The 16210-nt window shown below is 41.6% G+C and overlaps 1 protein-coding gene across 2 annotated transcripts; it reads right to left on the bottom strand.

Annotated features, from left to right (window-relative positions):
• Positions 1 to 1936: 1936 nt before the first annotated feature.
• On the bottom strand, positions 1937 to 15290 carry zbtb37 (zinc finger and BTB domain containing 37). Of its 2 annotated transcripts, XM_072388886.1 has the most exons (5): positions 15139 to 15290; positions 14217 to 14574; positions 11563 to 12542; positions 11387 to 11486; positions 1937 to 9291 (listed from the first exon to the last, which is right to left on the bottom strand). In XM_072388886.1, the coding sequence occupies exons 3-5, from the start codon at positions 12474 to 12476 to the stop codon at positions 8758 to 8760; spliced, it is 1548 nt and encodes a 515-aa protein (XP_072244987.1). In that variant the 5' UTR covers positions 12477 to 12542; positions 14217 to 14574; positions 15139 to 15290; the 3' UTR covers positions 1937 to 8757. The 2 variants fall into 2 exon arrangements, with proteins under 2 accessions (XP_072244987.1, XP_072244988.1); XM_072388887.1 differs by lacking the exon at positions 15139 to 15290 and having other exon boundaries at positions 11387 to 11480; positions 14217 to 15115.
• Positions 15291 to 16210: the final 920 nt, after the last annotated feature.

The following is a 16210-nucleotide window of genomic DNA, read 5'->3' as shown; positions in this document are numbered from 1 at the left end:
TTGCCTCAGAAGTTCCTAACAGCCTCCAGGCCTCATGATTTGGCTCATTAGTTTCCACTCGTCATTGTTTACGGGGACATTTAGCCTAACGCACCTGCTGATGCAAAGCCGTGAGCCTGTTAGATGCTATTCAACACTGGAGTGAATTTAGCGCATCAATAGTTTGGTATTTTGGTTATGACGGGTGTACGATAATTTCCCTAAAAATACGATCATTTTATGTCTCTGGTACGATAAAACTACATTTCCCACCTGGCAGCACTGGATGGCGATGCTTTTAGAGCTCTGAAAAGGTTATTTAGCAATATTAAATGTAATATATTTAAACATTTACTGGGTAATAATTGTAACATTTAAATATTCAACATATATGGATAGGCACACATGGTAAGTGTCCAAATTTCCAGATACATAACTTTGAATATAAAAATCTCAACACTGTCCCAACTCTCTTCCATGGTTTCCCTGTCATTATTAGGAACGGTACATTGCCTAATCATTTTCTAACATCACCTGAGGCTAATGGACAGCGCAAGCGGTTCAGCGTTCCCTGTTGTGGAACAGTAAGATTAAAGATATGGAAAAGCAATGCTTTCAACTGCTCAAATGCTTCATTATTTAGTCTTTTTACATCAATTCTTCACTTCTAAAGTTACAACACAGTCGCACAGTGGTTTGTGAAGCTTGAGTAACACACTTTTTGCACATCTCGTCACCAGAATAAGAAATCTTCTAGCATTTTGTTAAAGTGAAATGAAAGCAGTGATTACTGGTTTGAAAAGGTATAAAAGTCCTCATTAGATGGCTGACATGTGTTTAAGTTACAATATTTTGACTAACGTTCACTGCTTGGTAAGGTTTAGGCATTAAAAACAGTGTTTTAGGTTTAGATATAACAAAAACTATGGCAACAATAGACAACAATGGCTACTACAAATTAGGCATAAAAATTTGTGTTTAGGTCTAGGCATAATTAACAATTAACAAGTTGTATTGATTAAAAGCTGCATAGTTAGGTTTATGCATTTAAAAAGTGTTTTTTCATTGAGAACTACATAAGCAGGTTAGGGTTAGTTCAATAAAAAAACACTTGGTTAGGTTTTAGGTACTAAAAAACACTTACTACACAGTTAGGTTTGGGCATTAAAAAATACACGTTGAGGTTCAGTCTTAAGGTTTTGGCATTTAAAATAATGTGTTTAGGTTTTGGCATTAAAAACTTCATGGTTGGATAAGGGTTAGCTATTAAAAACCACTTGGTTAGGTTTTAGGCAGTAAAAACAACCTGGTTATGTTTAGGTATTAAATTACTTTATTTTCCTTAGTATAAACCGTTTTACAACATCTATCACGTGATGCTAATCAACTTTTTCTGGCTTACTGGGTGACAAGTTCTGCCACATTAGCAACATATTCAAATGTCAAAATACGTTACTTGATGTCAAAATAAATCGTAATTCATCATTCAACATAGATTTTATGACACTAGGACTCAACCTAATATGAATTTTCTCTGCAAAAAGTCTTAATTCAGTCTTGTATGTACCACAGCTTTAAATGAAGGCATGAGGATTAATACAAATTAATACCAGAACGCTGTCATTTAGACTGATTAATGATGTTCTACATCTTTTATCTTAACACCTAAATTCGTGAGGTGTCTTATTCAACAGCAAAAAAACAACAACTATCCTCTTCTGTCTCTAAATGTAGTTTAGATCATGATCATAAATACTGAAAGTTTCACATTGTCTGAGGTTAGCTGTGAGTCATTTTACTTGGACATTTTCTCATGACTTAAACCATTCTTTTATGTTCCTGACATTGGCAGAAACAGGCATCCAGATAACTCCATCTACATATCATCACAATTTAACTGACGTTTGCTGAGAGACTGTATGTAATACTGTTAAAGAAAGAGACGAGCCGCTGCTGCTTGACACTTAAAGTGCTTTATTTCCTTTGAAGGAGATGCGACCTGTGAGTGATCTAGTGGTCATCGTGAAAGAAGCTTCTTCACATTTTTCTAAACTAATCGACCTTTGGCCTCACACCCTCCACCAACATGATTTAGCAACAAAGACATGCAACATAAAAGATCTTCACATAAAACCTTTCAGGTTTGTCTACTACAGAGCTTGTTAGGTACCTCCTTTAAAAAATGTACAGCATTAAAACGTAATTTGCTAAACTCCACCTTTTTTCTCTGACTCATTTTCTGCTTCGATATATTAGGATATACTTTGAGGAATCAACAGTTAAGAGTAATCTCATTAAGCAAATAGGTCTAAATAATTTGATTTATAATTAGGCATGTTGCGGTCAACGTTATTGGATATTCTTTATGCTAAACACTGAATTCACACGTTATAAAGTAAAAATAAAAAATACAAAGCAAGTTGCTTGAGACTGCTGATGAATAAACATGAAAACAAAGTTTGGCATTTCGTAGTAAAGCAAACACTTGATCAGAGACGAACTCGAGCCTCAACTGGCTCAGAGAAATGATGAAGCCCAGAGGAAGATGATGATGGTGAGGTTTGGCTGTTTTTCACAGTTTGGAAATAAAAGCATTAGTGAAGTGAAATGAAGAATCAACGGGGCGAAAAGTCGGATTTTGAGTAGCGAGTTACGAATTATTTCGACATCACTTTCTTCGTGAATTTATGTTCGTCTTTGTTTGGACAGCATTGTGCTCCCTTTTGTCCTTTAATAAACACTTTACAATGTGTGTATAATTGTAAACAATTGATATTGATGGTACTGGACCTGGTAGGAATGATAATGATGGGAGACGTTCCCATATTTCCAGCATTCATGTTATTGGTGAAAAGACTCAAACATTTTCTAAAACCTGAAACAAACTAGTTGTTAAACTATACGTTAAGTTCAATATTACTAACTACTATCCAGTTGTGAGGGTATAAAATATCAATTACAGTTTATTTGCTTTTGCCTTCACTTACTTCCTTTTTAGCTCTGGGTCGGATTTATCAGACCTTTTAATGAATAACTTTGCCAATGAATGCTGCGTACGAACTTCTCACCAGAATTTGGTTTGAACGCCTCCGTGTTTCAGTTAAACTACTTAATATTTAACAAAACCGTTGTTGTGGACACTGGATAACATCACAAGATCTAATGTTCTGACTTAAAACAAGGACTGATGTTCGAGAACCTCACAATGACATTTTTTCTTATTAATTTTCAGCTTTGCCAGAAAAAGAAAGTATAGCATTGCAAAAATTTAATTTGTTATCAAGTTAATGACTCATTAACGTAACTCTGATCCGACTTTTCTCCCCTGTAGATTCCCTGAGCAGGACCAGACTGGACCTGCTCTGAGCAGCTTGTTTCTGACTGTAACTGGCTTGAAATGATGTGTTTCTGACTGAGATGTTCTTATTTCTTCCCGACACCTCAGTGCAGAAAGGAGAATGAAACTAATGAAAACATGAATAAAAACAAAAAACAAGAAGAAGAAGAAGAAGGCTGATCTGTGCATCTGTGAAACTGCAACAAATCTGTAAAACTTACTACCTATAAAAAACTGAGTTAATCTGTTTGCTCCTGGAGTTTTTCACCAGGAGAAAATGTTCAGATCTTTGTGTTGAGAACTGGGCAACATGTCTGAAAAACTTAACTTTGTAAGTTTGATAAAACTGATTTTCAATAATTATTTTTGAGATATTTTAAATACAAAAAGACTGAGCCACAATTAACAGGATTTATTTTATAGAAAACATACCAAGAAATCAAAGACTAACAGTCTAAAACTTCCTAGCTGCGTTAGCTTGCAGGAAGCTAACAAGCTAACGAAATATACGATAGCTTACTCTAATAACCATCTTGACAACAGGGTAACTGAGGTATTATGTTATATAATCAACACACCCAACCTGTGTTATAATGATACAAACTGTGAGGTTTTCAAAGTGACACCAATAAATCGTGAATTCTAAAACCAAACAGAATTAACATTAGTTTGACTTTAGTTCATCCAACACGACTAGATATTTTCCCTCAACTTTTGAAGTACACAAATTATACGAGCTCAGATGTATACAACATCGTGACAGAAATTTTACTTCAATAGTTGCCTTCGAGTCTTGTTTTGCTGTTTTGAATTATGAGCTCAACATTAGTAGGTTGATTTGGATTTAGTGTGAGCCAGTTGTGACCAGTTTATACTGGTTCAGAGCTGGTTCTGGTTCTTCATAACACACTGGAAGCTGATTTAGTCCATTTATAAGCTAGCAAAATATTACATTTCTTCCAAGAAGCTGGAGGTGATTAAGATAAAGTTGAAATTGTGTGTATACTGTAGACCTATGACGTTATTTGCAAATTTATGCAGAAAATCACTTTTCAGCCGCAGTTTACACATTTAACTTAAGTCAACTTGAGGTGAAACTGATAAGGTACCAGATATCCGTACAATAACACACAACATGTCCTTGTGGATGAAAATAAAATGAAAGGTGAAGGTTAAGACTACAACATTAACACTGATCAACTAAAACTATGATGGATTAAGCTGAAACCTGCATTTATTGTGGCTGCAGTACACTTTAAGAGGTCTTATGGTTTTTAAGATTACAAATTTTTGTTCCATATTGCCCAGCCCTAGTTTCTGTGTTTTTGCCATCCTCTGCTGTTACCTACAGGGATGTATTCATTTACAGGTGAGTTTAATTTCTGCAGCGTGCAAGCTGCGCTGAGGTTTAGCCGTTAGCGTTCTGCTACGTAACGAAAGGAAAACATCCACTTGACTGAACAACAGAAGAAAGTCTGTATACCTGATAGATCCTGGTTAAGCCTGAAGTGTGAGCATAGCGGTGGCTCTTGCAGTGGGATCTGAGAGCAAAAAATCTAGTCACTTGGAGTGAGGAAAGAGCCGCTGGCTTCACTTGCATAAAAACGTTTACTGTCCACTGAAAATCTAATTCACAGTCCTGTAGAAAACAGTAACAGCCGATCCGTGCGCTACCAGCCAATCCTCCATACATCTATTACATTATTCATATACAAAAAAAACAAACATCTTAGTAGTTTAAATATGTCTATTTCTGATAATATGTGTAAATTTGTCATTGTTCAGCTTTTATAAAATGTTTTTCAACCCCAACTCTCTCTTGCTGTTAAGTGCTGAAGTAATTTTGGCGTTTCTCGGGGCCGACATGGCGATGCAGTCTGTCCTTTGGTTGCCAGGTGGTTCAACCTGCTTCCATCATCAAGCAGGTGAACTTCAACCTCCGAAGGTTTTTTTTCTTCTTTTTTAAAATGTTATCTTTAAGTCCAGCTCCTTGGTCTGGCTACTACATCCATCTGGTCTGACAGGGTTCTGGCTCCTTCTCCTGTTGGTTTCTGATCAATGTGAACTCCGATCAATCTGTCATCAATGAAGCACTGTCTCTACTGCACTCTCAGTTAAAACAAATGTATTCGGGTGTGTTTAGAACCATTCACTGTTTACAATGTGTTGCACTGAATATGCTTGCCAGTACTAATCAAAAAGGTAGTAGTGAGTGTGTCATTACAAAGTTATTTCTAAAACAGCCTTTAACATAACTTTGATTTAAAGAGGCTAATTACTTAGCAAAACTGACATAAAAGTGCTAATTCACTCTGTCTTCATTGTTTAAATACAAGTCTCTTGTTTTATTTCATTAGTTGTTGGCAACAACAGTTGACTACAGCTTGTAAACTTGAAAACACTAATTGTTGAAAAACAGGGAGGTTTAGGCATAAAATGATTTATCATAGATTTTTAAAACACCTGAAGCTGTCTATTATAATATTTTTCTCAAACTACTCCTTCAAAAAAATGAGCCAAGTGTCTTACAAACAGTAAGTCAGTTAGCAAAAGAGTATACAGCAACAAGTTACATCATTACTCAGAAAAATTTACGAGCTAACTAGCTTGTTAGCTATGATTCCAGTTGCGCTAGCCGACGATTCTAGTCAGCTACTGCAAATTTAACAAATAGTTAATATCAGAAAAGTAATATTAGCCAACAACCTCACAATTGTCAAGTAAGTTAGCCAGTGAGTAAAAGCTCCGAATCACTAGCATACGTTTTGTTAGCAAGATAATAAACTCAGTTAGCCTCTAAGCTGATTCTCCGTTTTGAAGTTTGCAGTTTTTGCCAATTCTGACATTAATATCGGTTGGTGTCCAACTGATGTTAACGTAATGGTGATTTTCTTTGTTTTACTAAGCAAATTTAACACTAACTGATGTTAAACAGCCAACAACAATTAATCAGCAGTAGTTAAATATGTTAGCTGATAACTATGTTAGCTACATTAGCACTGGGGGTTCTTGTTAGCAAGCTTTCGACCATAATTCTACTAATGTTACTGTCTTGTGTGTTTGCTGGGTGGGGGGTTATGTATATTTGCATATAGAAACGTCTATAATATAGTTTGATAGGTGCACTCCTGATAGCTTTAAACTGCTGTGATACAACTATTATTAAAAGTTCATTTTCAGCTCGCACCAAAATGTTAACGCCATTGATCATTACAAAATAATACATAATAAATCTGAAGAAAAACATTTAGCCTGGAACCTATTGTTAGTTTTAACTTCCCTTCGTTGTTGACAATGGGAAATATTTGAGGATTATGCGGTTATAAGCCACAACATTAAGACCACAGACAAGTAATGTGAAAAGCATTGCTTAAGTTTAGGTCCTGGCATTCAAGTGGATGTTAATTTGGCAAAAACTTCCCAAATCCAAATCTCATTAGCCAAGTCCTGATAAATAAGATAGGAAACCTGGGGAAGATTCACAATAATTGGCACATGGTTTTAATGTTGTCTTGCTTTTTGGTGTACATAATGTACTGTAGTAAATTATATAAACAGGCTGAACTGAAAGAGACTTTTGAAGTGGAGTGCAGTAGATTTAATGCATCATTAACTGTGACAGCTGTTTCTGGTCGGGTCTGGACACTGCTTCCTCCTCTTTAAGCTTTTGTCCTCCATCACACATTGTCAGAGCAAGAAATTTTATGTGAAAAACAAACAAAAGAAAAAAAAACAATAAAGACATGCTTGTTTATAAAAATATCTGAGAAGACTGACGGAGATCTCTGTGTGAGTGGATCAGAGTGCCCCCTGGTGGTGGCGTGCTGTGCAGCAGCTGTATTGCGTAGTGATGAGAGGTAATTGAGCTGTGTAGCTTATCTGAGGCTGTACACTGTCCAGTTGCTGTACGTTTGCTCGGTCAACATCCTGATCCCGTCTAATCTACAAGATACAAGATACTGAAGTGTAACTGCCAATACTCAAAAGTTATTCGGAAAAATTTGTTTACAGCCAAATTAGCTAACCCAGTGTGATCGGAGTTCCTATAAAGATGATGTCTTCAAATATCCCGTTTTAAAAGCTCCAAGCTTTTCCTAATATATATATTTAGCTCGCATTAAACATAATAGCAGCATATTTTCAGAATTTTGCTTTCTTCTTGACAGATTTGGTCATTTTTGTGATGGACGATGAGATGAGATTAGCCTGAAGAAATCTCAAAATGCGAAAAACAGTTTTTGAGCTTTCCAAAGGAAATCAACCGAATCAAGCACAATGTTAAAGAACAAACAAACTCCAAAGTTTGACATTGTGGAAGGCGACGATTAATAATTTGCTAATTTATTTAGATATTTAGAAAAAAATTGCACCTAATTTAGAAGAAACAGAAGTAAGGCGTCAACAATCAAACTATTGGGAAACCATTTTAACAGTGAAAGGGAAAAAGCTCATTATTAGCTCATTTTGGACTCCTACTCATCCAACATTAGCTGCTTTTCTTGATTTTATCTTACTGTTAACTGAATATTTTGGAGTACTGCCTCGACAAAGCAGACATCTGTGGCCTCCCGAATATGGAAATGGGTTTTTAAACCTAATTTTTCACTAAGTTTTACACTTTATGTCCTTGTTAAAGCCACTAGTTTTAACATCCGACAAAACGAGACATTTGAAGTCAACATCTTGGACTCTGACTACATTTTAGACAAACAGGTTAAACTCTAGCTTGTGCTCTTACAGCTTTATAAACTGAATGAAATGTCGTATTTGTGAAACTGAGGACTACAGTTGCCGTGACATCTTCTATGAGGTATGTAGTGTGAAACTGTGTAGTAAGAGACTTAATCTGTCTCGAAATGGGACAAATGACAGAAAACGTGACTAAAATCAGAAATTCCGATCACACTGGAATTCAACTTTTACGGTTGAATTTTCACACTGAACCGCTTTGTGCAGCGAAAGATCTTCGCCACTGTGGCACTTAAAGAGCGAAAGGATTGTTATTGTTATTATCATTAACCCGACTGCTCCAGATTGTCTCAAGGCAAATACAAAGGATTTGAACCGTTAAACTGGCACTGAGTAGTTTGGCAAAGTCTCCACCAGACAGAGTGTTGTGATGCTGCATTGTGAACCTGTAGATATAAAAGTAGAAATCTGTAACATAAACTAGACGGAGGAAAACGAGAACCACTGAACTGTGTGGTGTATGAGGTTGTTGGAGTGTGTGGCATTTCTTCATTGTAGCTTAATCTTTTCTGTTTGGTTAGTGAAGGTAGATGCGGTTTAAAGCAGAAAAGTCTCGTTTCGGACTCTGAGGTGTCCGTTGACTTCAGGGAGTTCGGCATCCTGTTGGTTTCAGGTACAACAGGATCAGACTGGCGCTTAGGGTCTGTCCCCCCCACCCTGACCTCAACCTTACCCTTCTCCTTCCACTGAGGTCAGTCAGGCCCTGTGGTAGAGACCGAGGCTTGGGGACCCTCTCCATAGGGGCCTCCACCACTGCCGCTCCCACCGCCGCCTCCTCCACCTTCGGGTTCCTCCTGGCTGGGAGATGCCTCGTCGCTGGGGCCTCCCCTGGATGTGACGGAGGCGGTGGTGGTCTCTGGAGAGGCGCTGTGGGCCTCTTGGGGGGCACAACCTGGGTGGTTTTTGCGGAAGTGTTGGTTGAGGATGGCCTGGAAGGGGAAACTCTTTCCGCAGACGTGGCAGTGGAAGGGCTTGTTGCCGGTGTGCTTGCGGATGTGGTACTCCAGCTGGTCTTTGCGGGTGTACTTCTTCCCACAGATGCGGCAGACAAACGGTGTGATGCCCATGTGCAGGCGCATGTGGCGGTCTAAGCTTCCTTTCTGGTTGAAAGACTTGCAGCAGTAGATGCAGGTGAGCCGAGGGTTGTAGCGGAACCAACGGTCTCCTACCTGCTCCCTCAGGTATTCCTCGTATCCACCCATATCAAAAGCTGCGTGCTCTTCACCCTGAAGGGTAAAATAAAATGTCACTACAGCTGAAACCAGAAAAAACTGGATGAACCGACTCATTCTCACTTTAAACATAAAGGTATGACCTTTAGAATCCATTGGCAGGAATTAAATATATAATTTACAGTTGTGTTTTAACCACCTTTATATTGAAATGTGCTGTAGAGATAAGAAACTAATCAAAAACAGTCTCCAGAATTGGTCTTTTACATTTTTCACTGCCACCGTAATTTGTCCCAGATCATTGGCCTCAGATCAGCTGAAATACTCAGAATATTTAAGTCCAGGTTGAAGAAACATCTATTTTCAGCTGCATTTGAATAAGCTTGAGTTTCAAAACAGAATCATATTTTAACTACTGATTTTATCTTTCATATATATCATTTTATTCTGATTCTATCTATTGTTCTTATTTCTTTCTTTTGTTTAAATTTTAAATCATGCTTTTTATTTCTTCTGTTTTAATGTCTTTGTAAAGCACTTTGAATCACCTTGTCGTGGAATTGTGCTATACAAATAAACTCGCCTTGCCGAGAGACTGTAAGGATTGAACTAGTTGCATTGTATAATTTCGCCACTAGATGTCCCTAAAGTCACGGTGAACAAGTGAAAAACCAAAGATAAGTGCATTGAAAAAAGGAAAATATGATGGTGTGTTTGTGCTAGCGGGGTAGTTCTGGTGACATTTCAACAGAAATTAGCCACTATTTGTCCAGCACGATAAACACGTCTCAGCTTCCTTTCGTTCTATGCTAACTTCCTTCCGTTCTCTGCTAGCTTCCTTCTGTTATCTGTAAGCTTCCTTCCGTTCTCTGCTAGCTTCCTTCTGTTTTCTGCTAACTTCCTTCCATTCTCTGCTAGCTTCCTTCTGTTCTCTGCTAACTTCCTTCCGTTCTCTGCTAGCTTCCTTCCTTTCTCTGCTAGCGTCCTTCCATTCTCTGCTAGCTTCCTTCTGTTCTCTGCTAACTTCCTTCCGTTCTCTGCTAGCATCCTTCCGTTCTCTCCTAGCTTCCTTCCGTTCTCTCCTAGCATCCTTCCATTCTCTCCTAGCTTCCTTCCGTTCTCTGCTAGCGTCCTTCGGTTTTCTTCTATCGACCTTCCGTTCTATGCTAGCTTCCTTCCTTTCTCTGCTAGTGTCCTTTCATTCTATGCTAACTTCCTTCCGTTCTATGCTAACTTCCTTCCGTTCTATGCTAACTTCCCTCTGTTCTCTGCTAGCTTCCTTCTGTTCTCTGCTAGCTTCCTTCTGTTCTCTCCTAGCTTCCTTCCGTTCTCTGCTAGCGTCCTTCCTTTCTCTGCTAGCGTCCTTCCATTCTATGCTAACTTCCTTCCGTTCTATACTAGCTTCCTTCTGTTCTCTCCTAGCTTCCTTCTGTTCTCTGCTAGCGTCCTTCGGTTTTCTTCTATCGACCTTCCGTTCTATGCTAGCTTCCTTCCTTTCTCTGCTAGCGTCCTTCCATTCTATGCTAACTTCCTTCCGTTCTATGCTAACGTCCTTCCGTTCTCTGCTAGCTTCCTTCTGTTCTCTGCTAGCTTCCTTCCGTTCTCTGCTAGCGTCCTTCTCAGCTAACAAGCCAACTGATTTACATTAAAATGCTAATGTGAAATGTTCCCTTGTGTTTGTTCCGATCAGTGGACTCGATATGTGAACTGGCTGCTTTCTGCTGAGATGCTGTAGCATTGACGTGCTAAGCTAACTGGCTTTTACAATGGACGCACTGTACAGTATTTTCTCTTTTCTTTGAAATGCTCCCAAACTTTAGATATCTTTTGCCTTTTTCTCAGATTTTGCTCCTTGTTGTTTTCTCCGGTTTCCTCCATCAAATCAAGCTGCTACAAACATTGTGCGACAGTAATAACTGTCCGTGTGAAACAGGGCGACCGCTGAGCAGCACATGTTGGAGTTAAACGGCGCATCGAAGCAGATAATTTGGATCGAGGAGTTTCTGTAATTTACAGAATACTCTGTAACATAATTATCTTGTTTGGAAACTGTAGCTCATTCGAAGTGCTGTCACAGGTACTTATTTATAACGTGTTGATAAACCGTTCTCACCTGGTTGGGTTGGTGAAGGAGCTACAGTGTTCCTACCTGTGAGTTCGGCTGTCGCAGCTCGTCCGCCCTGCTCGGAGACTCGCTCTTCGCCCTCTGACGCTCTGTGAGGACGACCACGCTGCCGGTGGGGCTGAACCTGGCGCATAAACACACATCATCAGGGGTCTACTGACGGGCGTGTGACAGTCGGAGGCGTCATCGAAGGGACTCACCTGTCTGTCTCGCTGAAGCTGGAGGACGGCTGTGCGCTGCGGGCCCCCAGCGGCCCCGTCACCAGCGTGCTGCGTCCGGATGTGTCGATCATCACAGTGGTCCCCTCTTCCACTGGCCCCCCTTCCTCCTGATGCTCACCAGCTCCGATCCACTCCTCCATCCTCTCCGTTTTGATCCTGACTCCGTCCATTCCACCGCCCTCCTCGGCGCTGCCGCTCCTCTCTGGCTCGCTGCTCGTCTCCACGTACCACTGACCGGCCCGGTTTATGCGGAGGATTGGCTCTTTGCCCACTCGACTGCTGGTGGCCCCGGGACCCTCAAGCCCGCTGTGTTCCACTGTCGGCGGCGGGCTGAGGGGCTCCTCTGCTGGGCTGACCGCTTCACACGCCTCGGCGCCTCCCCGCGGTCCGAGCAGCCGTAGACCCCCGTGATGACCCGCTCCTCGCACCACAGCCTCCAGGGTCCTGCTGCTCCTGGAGCCCCTCACCTCATCCTCCTTGGACTCCTCGTCCAAGTCTGCCAGGCTGATCTTCAGGTGGATGCCCTCCAGGATCTGCGTGCAGCGGTCGATGATGTGCTGCATCTGCAGGAAGCTGGCCGCCGTCAGGTAGCTGATGATGTCAGCGAGCTGCAGGCAGAGGCGGCCAGTGTAGCAGAAGGTCAGGAGCTGCTCAAACACACACGGGTTGCGGATAACCGTCAGCGACACGGTGCTCATCTGGCTCAGAGACATGTGGTCACGGAAGTACGGCGAGCTGGCGGCGAGGACCACCTTGTGCGCCCGGAAGCTTTGGCCCTGAACGTTAACCACGATGTCGCAGAGACGGCCCTGAACACGCAGCTGGTTCAGGTGAGACAGGACTGAGTTACTGAAGTCCGGGATGTCCAGCTGGATGCTGCCGGAGCGCTCCATGCTGCAGCCTGCAGGGACCCAGAACCAGACCAGAACCGACCAGAACCGACCAGCCCGTAGCACAGTCTGTGGATAAAAAACATTTTGTTTGTCACATGGTTGAAGACCAAAGTCATTTTTGTTTTTAACCTTTATGATGTGGACAAGACAGCATGTTATAACAATCAATGTAACCTAAAATTTAACCTCTGCTTCCATCTGGATTTTGGTCTCATCAGGTGTAAACAGGTCGGTTCTGGAGTAGCTTCACATATCAGGACAATAACAATAACAAGAAAATCTGGTGTTAAACTCAGTAAATCGAATCCAACCTCAGAGTTACAACATGTTACCCTGTCGGTGTCATTATTTATGGAACAGAAACTGAGACAAAACACAAAAGCAGTGAGTGAAAAACTAAGTGAACCCCTGATCCAGCAGACTCTGACTGGACCATTGCAACACCTTGATTCTTTTCTTTTTCCCACATTCTGCTGTAGATCTGCTGCTGTGTTTGGGATCTTTGTCCTGTTGATGAGCCAGTTTCAGCCCAGCTTTAGCTGTGGGACAGATGGCCTCACATCTGACTCTAGAATACTTTGGTATCCAGAGGAGTTCATGGTGGACTCAATGACTGCAAGGTGCCCAGGTCCTGTGGCTGCAGAACCAGCCCAGATCATCAGCCCTCCACCACCGTGCTTGACAGCTGGTATGAGGTGTTTGTGCTGATATGCTGTGTTTGGTTTCCTCCAAACGTGCTGCTGTGCATTAGGACCAAACATCTCCACTTTGCTCTGGTCTGTCCAAAGGACATTGTTCCAGAAGTCTTGAGCTTTGTTCAGATGCAGCTTTGCAAACCTAAGCTGTGCTGCCATGTTCTTTTTAGAGAGAAGAGGCTTTCTCCTGCAGCCCTTCCAAACAAGCCATCCTTGTTCAGCCTTTTTCTAACTGTGCTGTCATGACCTTTGACCTTTAACATGCTAACTGAGGCCTGTAGAGTCTGAGATGTAGCTCTGGGCTTCTTCACCTTGGGGTGAACTTGCTGGGACGTCCACTCCTGGGAAGATTGACAGCTGTCCTGAATGTTTTCCACTTGTGAATAATCTTTCTCTCTGTAGAATGATGGACTCCAGATAGTTTGGAAATGGCCTTATAACCCTTCCCAGACTGATGGGCAGCAGCAGCTGCTTCTCTAAGATCATTGCTGGTGTCTTTCCTCCTTGGCATCGTGTTAAACACACACCTGAAAACTGACAGAACTTCTGCTTTTATAGAGCTGCTCACACTGACTGATGATCAGTTAATCAGAGCATTGATCAGCAGCTCCTGGCTGCTGCTTACCCTCTTAGTTCCTGTGGAACCAGGAGGGTTCACTTAGTTTTTCACACACTGCTTCTGTGTTTTGTCTCAGTTTTTGATCAGTAAATATTGACGCAGTGTGATATTTCAGGTGTTGTTTTGCCTTAGTTTAAGACCCGAAGAGGACCTGATTGGTTTCTAATATCACTGAAAGGTGTCTTTTCTTTTTCAACCAGATCTGAAGTCACAGAATTATTCTGATCTGGTTCAAACTGATGAACCAGATCAGGATGAAGGTACCGGTTTCAATCTGACAGGTCACAGAATTCAGTGGGACACCTGCTCCAGTCTGACAGCGGCACAAAGAACCAGATCGGAACCAGTTTGCCAGGTGTTGCAAGAGGAAAACCCAGTTTGTGTCAAGGGACCGGTGAACCTCCAGGTGTGCAGACGGACTCTCACCTGAATGAGGGGACAGGGGGGGTGATCGGGTCTGGTTTGAGGATGCGGTGCTGTCGGAGCTTCAGTCCTGCAGGTCGCTGTGCATCATTGGCAGGACAGTGGATGACACTGGCTCGGCTCGGCTTTGCTCAGCACGGCCCGGAAGGCTGCAGCTCCACCCGCCGCTCCTCCAGGCTGCGGAGCTCCGCGGCTCCGGCGGCTGTCGCGTCGTGTTCAGGGCCGGTGAATGTCAACTATTCTCGGCCTCCGATCAGTCAGCAGCCGCTCTGCCGACATTCTGCTGGAAGTCTGGTTCGGTTCAGTGTCGGACCGCTGCTGCGGCTTCTCATCTTCCTTTTTCGGGGGACAAGGGCCGAGGCTGCAGGAAGGAAGGAGAGGAGTAAGAAAATACGCGCGGCATGATGGGAAACGTAGTTCAACTTCGAAGAGCTACTCTTCTCATCGTGGGAGCCATTAGACTACATTTCCCAGCATGCATCTGTCAGAAGGGGGGTCATGGTGGCACCTGGGAGTTTGGCAAAGTGGAATACTTCAGTAAAAGTACTAATGCGAACACTGTGGTTAAAAATACTCCATTACAAGAGAAATTACCGCTTTCATCGTCCTAACTGTTGTTATGAGAGTAATTCAAATGTCAAAATGCTGTTTGTGGCTAATATGCAATAATCTGAGAGTCATATGATTGTTATTAGGGAAGCATTAATGAGATATTATTAAATTCAAAGTTAACCCGAAGAATTAAATAGTTACAGTTTTATTAAAACATGTTCAAACATAGATATATATATATATATATATATATAAATAGATATATACAACATAGATACATCCTTTCACTGTCACGTTTTCTGTTGTGATCTTAAAGGAGAACTCCGGTATTTTTAAACCTTATTTCTGGCATGAAATACGTTCATCTACTCACTGAGAACAGTTTGGTGAAAGTCGGCGTCCTTCGGAAGATATTTAGATAACTGGAGATCCATATAACGGAGTGAACGGGGCTTAGAGGATGCAGCCTCTAAATAAGGCATTATCTGTCTTTATTTCACCAATACTTTAAGAAGAATGAATGAATGAACGTGTGCTATAGCTCTGTTAGCTCATAGCTGCTGTTATGTGGCTACTTGCAGCTATAGGAGAGCTAACGGAGGGATTTCTACACAGGCACTCTACTGGGACCACTTCATCCACACGCCCCCCTGCAGCACAGTTTATTCACTCCGTGCTCTGTGACAGTCGGCTAACTTCACACAGAGTTTGCTGCTGATAGTTTTGTGCAACATGGCAGGATATTTATCAGATTTTGACGACTTTGAGTAAGATGGACGTTCTTACGTAAATAAAGATAAGGCATTATCTGTCTTTATTTCACCAATACTTTTAGAAGAATGAATGAATGAACGTGTGCTATAGCTCTGTTAGCTCATAGCTGCAGTGTTGTTGTTATTGGCGGCTATCGGATCATCCCAGTAGACGAGTGTGGAGAAAGCCCTCTATAAGCCCACCGATAGCCGCCAATAACAACAACACTGCAGCTATGAGCTAACAGAGCTATAGCACACGTTCATTCATTCATTCTTCTAAAAGTATTGGTGAAATAAAGAACGTCCATCTTACTCAAAGTCTTCGTTCACATTGTCAAAATCTGATAAATATCCTGCCATGTTGCACAAAACTATCAGCAGCAAACTCTGTGTGAAGTTAGCCGACTGTCACAGAGCACGGAGTGAATAAACTGTGCTGCAGGGGGGCGTGTGGATGAAGTGGTCCCAGTAGAGTGCCTGTGTAGAAATCCCTCCGTTAGCTCCCCTATAGCTGCAAGTAGCCACATAACAGCAGCTATGAGCTAACAGAGCTATAGCACACGTTCATTCATTCATTCTTCTTAAAGTATTGGTGAAATAAAGACAGATAATTTTATATATTCTCTACTGGGACCACTTCATCTTCATCTTCATCTTCATCTTGCTGATCAGGTGCCCCCGCTGGTGACA

This window comes from Leuresthes tenuis, unplaced genomic scaffold (genome assembly GCF_036924035.1).
Source record: "Leuresthes tenuis unplaced genomic scaffold, fLeuTen1.0.hap1 SCAF_7, whole genome shotgun sequence".
NCBI classification, from domain to species: Eukaryota; Metazoa; Chordata; class Actinopteri; order Atheriniformes; family Atherinopsidae; genus Leuresthes; species Leuresthes tenuis.
The sequence above is the reverse complement of the archived record's forward strand: the minus strand, read 5'-3'. Positions and strand labels throughout refer to the sequence as shown.

What these genes read in the sequence shown, in the direction of transcription:
- zbtb37 (XM_072388886.1), bottom strand. Translation starts at nt 12,476, where the DNA reads ATGGAGCGCTCCGGCAGCATCCAGCTGGACATCCCGGACTTCAGTAAC. An exon ending in AGCTTCAGCGAGACAGACAG is followed by an intron (nt 11,487 to 11,562) that starts GTGAGTCCCTTC and finishes TTTATGCGCCAG; the next exon opens with GTTCAGCCCCACCGGCAGCG. An exon ending in TGCGACAGCCGAACTCACAG is followed by an intron (nt 9,292 to 11,386) that starts GTAGGAACACTG and finishes TTTACCCTTCAG; the next exon opens with GGTGAAGAGCACGCAGCTTT.